Source organism: Temnothorax curvispinosus, unplaced genomic scaffold (genome assembly GCF_003070985.1).
Source record: "Temnothorax curvispinosus isolate PA1 unplaced genomic scaffold, ASM307098v1 QBEX01011708.1, whole genome shotgun sequence".
NCBI lineage: Eukaryota > Metazoa > Arthropoda > Insecta > Hymenoptera > Formicidae > Temnothorax > Temnothorax curvispinosus.
This window is the reverse complement of record NW_020221488.1, coordinates 87,289-96,232: the sequence shown is the minus strand read 5'-3', so window position 1 is coordinate 96,232 and position 8,944 is coordinate 87,289. Positions and strand designations below refer to the sequence as shown.

Below are 8,944 nucleotides of genomic sequence, written 5' to 3'. Positions count from 1 at the left end.
CATTCATATTAATTATATATTTTTATTCAATTTGTCGAGCATTATTTACGTTTTAGGCCTTGAATTATTTTTTAAATATTTTCCATATTTTGTTAGAATAAAAGACTGAAGTTCTTTGGTGCTTGTTACGTAAAATATCATCCCCTTATAAAGATATAAAACGCAATTGCCATCGGAAAATCTCTCTTGACTTGGATTTGTTTTCTCGTGATTAATGGATGGCTTCCTAGGATGTAAAATACGCGCGGAAGTCTAAAGCAACGCTTCTGCGCACGAATTCGATGCGAAGACGTATATCGTCGGCTTTGCGCAGGCGGTCTTTCGAAATGGTATTTTTAGAGATGCGAGTCGGTGCCCGCTAGCAACGACGACAGTAGTCAGACAGACTCGTCGTTGACCCTTGGAGAAATCGAAGCCACGAACAAATTTCACGATTGACTATTGGTGAGCGACTTTTACTTGGATTTTGAATCGCTGTATCTGAAAACTCTCGCTTGTACGGCTGCCACCCTGAAAACGGAATGCCCAATCTTCGCTGTTATACATGATAACATCTATTAGTTTGTTTTTTTTAATACCTATATTAAAGTCTACGCATATCTTTCCGTGATATGTATGAGCGTATTAAGCTACAATATGTTGCACTTGCTTCTATTAAACGGTTATTTGTTATTTTCGCGTTGTAATTAAAAGCGCTAAATCGAATGTGTTTCTATTTTTACCCTGCTAATCTAGGTTTTTTATCCTACTTAGTTTTTAAAGTGAGAGTCGGGATACAATCTAGATCGAACTAGGTTCTAAAAATAAAAGCTTGCACAATCCAAACTTCTTCTTTCGGTAACTATACATCTACGAATTGATAAGTATGCAATTTTGACAGTTTAGAAACATCTTGATATGTTAAATTACAAGTTCAGAGTTCAAAATCAAATTTGAAGGCAAGATTGTATGTATTTCCGTATTTATATTATTTACATTAGGAAAAATTATCTATCTCATCATTACTTTAGGCAAAATAAGGAACATTATGCTACCGAATTAGATATTCAGCAAAATTTTTTACAGGGAAAATAATCGAAAAATTTATATACTTTTCACTCCGGTAAGTGAAAAATTTAAATAATGGGAGTCTCAAGTAGCAGTAGTGGTCCGCCGGCTTTGATCTCTGCGAGCGAACATGAGGCAGAAATACCTTCGCATCCGGAAGATTGCCCCACGAACGACCGAAGACAAAGAACGTATGTCGGAACGAGTATCTATAAGAGGGAGGATCACCCACAGTTGCAAGTACGTCGCTAACCAAATATGTATTTGAAGAGAGAGAGAGAGAGAGAGACAGAAATTTTGAATTTATTATCGGACCGCACAGGGTCCGAGCCCCTACGCGACCTTGAGGACTGGCGAATTCTGGGATCAGAGGCCAACGGCACCCAGCCTATCGAGTATGCTGCCTCCCAAACATGAGACTCTGGTAAATCGTTGTTTGTTCTTCTGTTCTCTTTTTTGCTTTGTTATATTAAATTCTTAGTTCATTGTTGCATGTCATTTTCACCGACAAACAACGAACTTGGCGAGTACACTTTTCCGCGAGCGATAGCGAAACTTATATGCTACCGATATTCATCTCCACTGTCTGCTTGTATGGGTGTAGCTAAATTAAACTCGGGCATTGCCATCGTCGAGTTGCACCTGCGATTTTCTGGACAAAATCACGCTGTTTTATTCCGCGGAAGCCGGTTCTTCTGTTGGCCAAGAAGTTGGCTTCTCTCCAATTCGTGTTTTCAGAGAACACATTGACTCACAGTCACGAAAAGTCGTCTCTACAGTCATCGGTCGCGATCACGTGCTTATTCTTGGTCGGTTTGCGGCAACGTTGCGTTCTATCCCAGTGTACTATTGCGAATCGTCGAGGGCGGATCATTATCTCTCGAAAGCCGGTGAAATTTTTCTTTCGAAAACTGTAAATTTGCGCGAGGCACTTTTTAATCGCGTATTAACGTTTTGCAAAAGAAAAAGGAGAAAATGTCTTTGTTTCCTTTATCTTCTTTGTTTGAAATCGCGTGATTCATCGTTTGTCACACATGTTAAATTTCACAAGATAAATTTTTAAAATTGGCATTGTTCATATCTTGATCGATATCAATCAAGTTTCGTAAAAAAAAGGGACATTTCGGTACAATTAAAGATTGCGTCTTAAGTTTTTAACGAACTAGGATCCGAAATTACAGTCCGCTTATTTACGTTTGCAGTTAACGTGCGCCACGAAAATGACAGGCTGGCAGTCTGCCGATAGTCACGATCCCCTAATGTGTCAACAGAATAATGAAATCGTCGAGCTTTCGCGAATCATCTCGCAGCTGGCTATGGCCAATCATCAATTAGCTAATGCGCATAGTGCAGCGCTAGCGCGTATGGAAGCGTTATATTTGGAGTTGTCGAAGGATAGAGAAAATCGGAAGCAGATGATTTCGACGGAGAATCGGGAAATATGCGAGGATGTTCCTCTGAAAAGACTGCAGGATAAAGACGGACAAATGGAAGAAATACGAAGACTGGAGCAGCGTGTCGTTAAACTAGAAAAATTGCTGGCAGCGTGCAATTTTGAACAGTACAAACAACGAGGCTTGCAAGAAGACAGCAAATTATGCTCCAGAACGGAAACGTCGGAGAATTCTCTGAAGACGCGAGATACGAAGAACGAGAATTTCTGTTCGAGATCCGCGGAATTGACGGAGCGACGAACGAATCACTTCGTGATTGATGGTATTAGTGAAGTACCTGATGATTGTGGCACGATCAGGAAGGAAACGAATGGTCAAATATGCTGTAGTGCTCATTCCGATAATTCCGAGACGAATATTCCTAGATTAGACGAAAACTCGTGTTCCGTGAATGTAGATTTAGATAAAGTGCGCAGAAGACGCGCAAGGTTGAGAGATGACGAACAAGATTCGATGAAAAATTCAGGGAGCGGAGAAATATTCAAATTGTCGGAAGAAATTGAAAGATTGAAAGCGGATCGACTGGAATTTCAAAGCGCGAACGAAAGACTGCTGCGCAGTCTGACGGATCAGAAAAATTTAGCGGAAAAATTAGGCGTAGATTTTGAGGTATGGTATAATATTCTAAACCTTCAGATTCTTCAGATTATAGGGCTTGCAGGAAGAAATCAAGAGTCTTGGTCATTTGCATAATCTCTCGTTGCGATCAGTTTAGCGCCAACGTACATTAAAACATTCTATAATAAACATTGTCTTTTTTTATTTAGGAACTGAGAACGCGATATGCAACGGTAGAAGCTAATTTGCATGAACGCAAACAACAATACGACGAACTGACGAAACACTTGGATTGCGCTAAGAAAGAGGTCGAAAGATTGCTGAAAGAGGTTGATATCTTTCAGTCGGAAAAAGACACTGCCGACGCGAAAATTTCAATTTTGGAACAAAATTTGCAAAAATCATTGCTCGAGACTGAACGGATTAAGAACGCGGAAAGCCAAGAGATATCAGAATTGCGGGCACAATTGTCCGAAGAAGTCTCGGACAAAATAAAGCAGATTAAAGCTCTTAAAGACGCTACGCAGGAGATTCAAAGACTGAAGGAGACTATGAAGACTGACAGAAGGAACGAGGACGATGTTGTTTCGAGAGATGATATTGGTATATTTTATATTGTTTATATAAAAGATTCCATTATACTATTCTAATAGAATAACATTGTATAAGTGAATCGTGTTTTAACTCACAAAATAAAATCGAGCGTTTATGCTATAGATTCAATAGACGACATACCGGAAAGTGCTTCGAATCCAAATTGTGCCTCTGCCAGTATGGACGAATTTAGAAAAGAACTAACCATGAAGAGGGAAGCTAGACATAGAGCCATCGCGGCGGTCTCGTCCGAGATGGAAAGACTTAGAAGAGAATTGGACGCTGAGAAGGAAGCTCATTCCGAAACGTCGAGCATGTTGGCTCAATTACGTTCCGCTCATAGCAATCCGCAAGATCTTGATCTTGCGAATCGCGATTTTGCGAAGGCTACGATGAAAGAACGAGAGGAGCACAAGCACGCAGATGAAAACGAGAAAGCGTTGAAACGCGTGGAAGCGCAACGATTGACGCGCACCCTAAAGGTATTGTTTGTCATACATTTTTATTTGCAATCGAAATCCGTGAATGAGTACGCAGATACAGGCTTGTTTCAGGTGTCCGATGAGTTGAGGAATGACGTGCGATACCAAATTGAGAAGGTGGACGACCTTCGTTACCACCTGGAGTCCGATCCAGAGCGTCACCGACAACGCATTCGCTGCTTGACGGAAGTGACCAGCAAGGCACGCGTGTCTCTCATTGCACGAGAACGTCAGACCAATGAGCTGAAGAATTATCTGGCTCAACTGTTGGTCAGATTGGGCGACAGAAGTTTCCTGGAAGTCCAAGATGACGTGGGAGTCGAATGCGACCGACAGCTGGAGAATATAAACGCGCTGAAAAGCCTCTACAACGAGAGGCTGAGAATCTTGTCCGAGTTGAAAGATTCCGCGACCAAGGAGCTGACGGATGTGAAACAGAAACTGGAATACACTTTGAAGAAATCGGAAAACTTGGAGGAGGAGCTTAAAAAAGCTGAAGAAAAGGTATCGAAGTGTTACCGTTCGATTTTATTTTATTTTTTTATTTTTTTTTTATGATTGTTGAAGTTTGAGATTCTTATTTTATGTTACGCACGCCAGGTCGACGCTCAGGACTCAGAAATAACAAACTTGGAATCGCAATTGGGATTAACCAAGGCGGATTGCAGAGATCTGCAGAATCAAATGTCTCTTATTAATGGATTATTCACGCAGATGCTGCTCGGAGCTTCTTCTGCGGACATGGACCTTGATCGTTTGACTCAGTTGCTACAGGTATCGTATTGTTGATTCATTATATACATATTTATAGTTTATCACTAAAAATAATTAATATTTTAACATTTATAAAAAAGTTACAAGTTTTATAAAAGAAAATATATAAGTAAAAAGAACGAAAATAATAATTAATTTGATTTTAACGCTGCAGGAGAATCACGATCTTATAAGTGACATAGCCAGGGAAGAAAGTACCGAAGCAGCGGCTCTTCCTAAACTTCTTTTGGATTTGATTGAACAAGTCGAAGGCGGTAAAGCATCCCAGAAACACACGAGTGAAGAGAGTAGTGTAGAAAATGTCGGCGAAGTTGACAGGAAGGAAGATGATCTGCAAGAAGAAGATATCGCCCATAATTTACCTAAGGTCAATATCCATAAAAAAGAATATATACATATATTAATTCCGGTAATATAATTCATGCATTTTTGAATGTTAATTTAAATGTACGTCACAGTAATACTGACAATTATACGATTATGTGCTCTCGTTTTAATACACAAGTCAACATCGTTAAAGTAATTGTGAAATTACGTTGTAGGTGTGGCGCGTTTTATTGGAACTACTTAGTTGTCACGCGGTGACCTCTCCGAGCGTTTCCGTTGCGTCCTGTTCGGATCCGAACAGCTGTTACAAGTCTGTGGATACTCCGGCCGGCCCAACATTGGTAATATCCGTCAGCAAAACTTATATTCGTTTGAAGGAACTGATTCTCGAGAAGAAGCATTTGGAAAAGGAGATGAATCGCATGAAGCAGTTGAACACTCATTTGGAAAGTAAACTGGGCGAACAGGTAAATGGTCTTCTAAGCATTCACGTATAAATGATACAATAGAAATTTATCATTATTTGTTTCAATATCTAGGAGAAGAGACTCTCTATGGTGTCGGTCGAGTTGGCGAAAACATGGAATATCGTCGGCCGGATGCAGGCGCAGCATCAGCAGTTGCACACACACGAGGAGATATTAAGATACGAACTGCAAGAGAAGAGGAAAATGTTGCAGGAATTGAAGCAGGAGTTGGAATACTGCAGAGAGAAGTGGGAATCGGCTAGACAAAAGAACACGAATACCGAACGGGAATGGAGAAACTTGCGTCGCGAGTTTGCTGCACGGAAAGCTTTAGCTGCCCATGATTCTTTCAATAGGTTTCTTATTCACGATTTTATTATAAATGTCACTGTGTTTTAACTCAATACTGATATATCTCTAAATAATGAGAATTGAAAATATTACAAACTTAAGTTTTATTTTTTTGGAAGTAGACTTTATAAAAATAATATTATTTTTATTTTTATTAATATTTACGAATTTTATGATTGGTTATTAGAAACCACGAGTATTAAATCTAGTTTGTTTGTTTTTCCCCCAACAGATTACAATTAGATTGTGTTAAAATTATTTAAGATATCTTAATGTTTCTATTGCTTGTATTACAGTATTAGAGATTTTTAGAACTATGTTTTATTGATTATTATACGAAAATTGTTCTGCAATTGCCGATTCATATTTCAATTATTCCATGTAGCGCTGAAAGCGGCTTCAGCGACGAGAGAGGTGATGACACCGACGAAGAAGAAGCGAATGAGGGACGAATCAGACATGGTCCTCGCCGACGGACACGAAAGGTTTTTACTAATTATTTCTACAAATTTTTGTAATTTTTATTTTAAAAAAAAAATGTGTCTTGAACTAATATAGGAGAGTCCTAGAGCACCGACACCGGACACAGAATCCGAACAGCCGACAGATACTGAACTATCAGAGTCGAAGACTGGTTCCTCGGTGACTTTAGAACAACGCACGCCGACTCCGGAGACCGAGGCGGAATTGGACGAGGCAGAAATCACACATATTGATTCAGAACTTATTAACGCGACGGAAGTTGATGTAAGCGAAATTGCAGGAAATCGTATTTAGAATATTTTATCGATGACTAATCGATATAATTTTGAACAGCGCATTGTGGAAGATACGCAAGAGATTCTGGATCCTTTGGATCAAGCTCTCACCAATGTTATACAAGATCTTATAAAAATTGACGATAGAGAATCAGACGAGAATGTTTCGACTTCACGGGAGAGAATAACGACACCCTTCAAAGATTCGTGCGACAATCTAATTCCTGAAACCAACGATACAAAAACTGATCGAATGACTACTTCCGAAACGGATTGCTGCGACAGAAATCCGCAATCTTGGACACCGGCTACTGAATCTCAGTGTTCGTCACCCACTGTGAAGACACTGAAACGAACAGCTACGAGTATTGACCTATCTTCGGCGGTAGATAATGGTGAATTGCCCGAATCATCGTCAACCGTGATCAGAAATTTGTCAGAGCTGCACCACGATGACGGTGAGAAAATAAAATCCGAAAGTGTTTCATCATCGCCCGTTTCTGCACCCATCGCTACTGTTGTGAATACAATCGGCACGATGTCTGTCTTTTCCATCGGACCTCTTCCTGCATCTACTGCATTATTACCCTCGTCAAAAAGCGTGCAGTTCAGCAATCCCTTGATCGTAGGTCCGTCTAATCGTTTTCTTACTCCAGTGTTCGGCGCAGCCGCGACAGAAGTGGACAATTTTACGGATAACTGTACCACCTGCTCGACTACAGTGTCATCAAGTCACGAAGAGGAGTCGATAGAAGGTAGGGATCAACGATCTTCCAAACCAGTAGATAACGTCGCAGATTCCGACAATATCTCCGTGGATTCCTCTTCGAGTTTGGACACGGTTCGAGAATTTCCTACGGCCGACGTCAGTCCTACGCCTTCGATTAGATCGACATCTAGAGACGAGTTGCGGGAAAGCGCGACAAACTCGCAAACAGAAATCACATCGACTAAATCCCAAACTCCTGAGGAAGTTTTAGCGACACGTGCCGATCGATTAAAACGTTTGGAGGAGCAGGCCGATTGGCTTATGAAAAAAATGAACGCTACGAGCAAACGTGGTACCGCTCTCTGCATAAGACTGGAGGAGCTTCATGAAGCTTACGGTGAACCACCGGTCCCTCCGCCCATGCCAGATGTTTTACCCAACTGTAGGCTGCCATCTACCCTGCCTAATCTACCTCGTCAGGTAAAAGCACATGATAATTTTATATATAGATTATCATTGATTTATATGTTGTTTAATATTTTAATTTCTCTCGTAGGTACCTGAATCATCATCCGCTGAGAATAGCAAGAATACCGAAAGCGAAACCTCGAGCACAGCAAAAAATGACACGTCAAGTGCAAATGAGCCATGAAGCGCCTATAATTCTTTACTCACAAAAGAAAATTAGTTAATATTTATCTTCATCCTTTAAACAAAACTATAAACTATAATATATATCCTCTCTGCAATATGTATTTTATTTGCGATGTCCCGGAAGTTAAAATTCATTTATCGTAATATTAATACAGCTAATTATAAAATGAGCTGTATTAAGCTGTGATCCTATACTGATGTTCTCTCTCGATATACCTTCAAATTTAATTTTAATAAAGACTTATTATTTATCTATACCTTAATTTTATATCATATATAAATACTATATAACGCAGTTTTCTTCTTGTTTCCAAATAAAAATTGGCTTAATTTTTCTGGTAGATTATATTTTGTACCTGCGTATATATATATAATTAATAAAGAAAATCCGAAAAATTTTCCCATGTAACAAATATGAGAACAATTTTCTCATGAACAATAATTTATACAAGACGACCCATTGTAATGTTACATCTAAAAAATATTAATAAAATTAGATCAAAAGAGACGTACAATTTCGTTTTATAAAATTTTATTTAATTTAGTAAAAATCACGTAAAAAAATAGGAACGTAAATTATACTGTGTAAAATAATGTTACATAATTATATTACTGTATGTATGATATTTTTAAAACATTTTTATCGCGGCAGACTATATACGACATGTGCATATTGAAACGAAACATATGGGCAAGCACAGCTGAAAAGCGCATAATATGTTTGCAAAACTTTCACTTTGTGACTTGTCTCGCGAATGATATTCCATGA

At 39.2% G+C, this 8,944-nt stretch overlaps 1 protein-coding gene across 4 annotated transcripts; it reads left to right on the top strand.

Annotated features, from left to right (window-relative positions):
- The first annotated feature begins 359 nt into the window (after window positions 1-359).
- LOC112461735 (interaptin) lies at window positions 360-8,430 on the top strand. 4 transcript variants are annotated; one of them, XM_025027104.1, is made up of 16 exons: window positions 360-444; window positions 1,066-1,287; window positions 1,370-1,471; window positions 2,250-3,110; window positions 3,269-3,662; window positions 3,777-4,135; window positions 4,208-4,639; window positions 4,736-4,909; window positions 5,064-5,276; window positions 5,452-5,703; window positions 5,776-6,059; window positions 6,440-6,539; window positions 6,613-6,801; window positions 6,871-7,270; window positions 7,469-8,001; window positions 8,078-8,430. In XM_025027104.1, exons 2-16 carry the CDS (start codon window positions 1,123-1,125, stop codon window positions 8,171-8,173), a joined length of 4,554 nt encoding a protein of 1,517 aa, XP_024882872.1. In that variant the 5' UTR covers window positions 360-444; window positions 1,066-1,122; the 3' UTR covers window positions 8,174-8,430. The 4 variants fall into 4 exon arrangements, with proteins under 4 accessions (XP_024882872.1, XP_024882870.1, XP_024882871.1 ...); XM_025027103.1 differs by adding an exon at window positions 754-837 and having other exon boundaries at window positions 405-444; window positions 6,871-8,001; XM_025027102.1 differs by having other exon boundaries at window positions 6,871-8,001.
- The last annotated feature ends 514 nt before the right edge of the window (window positions 8,431-8,944 follow it).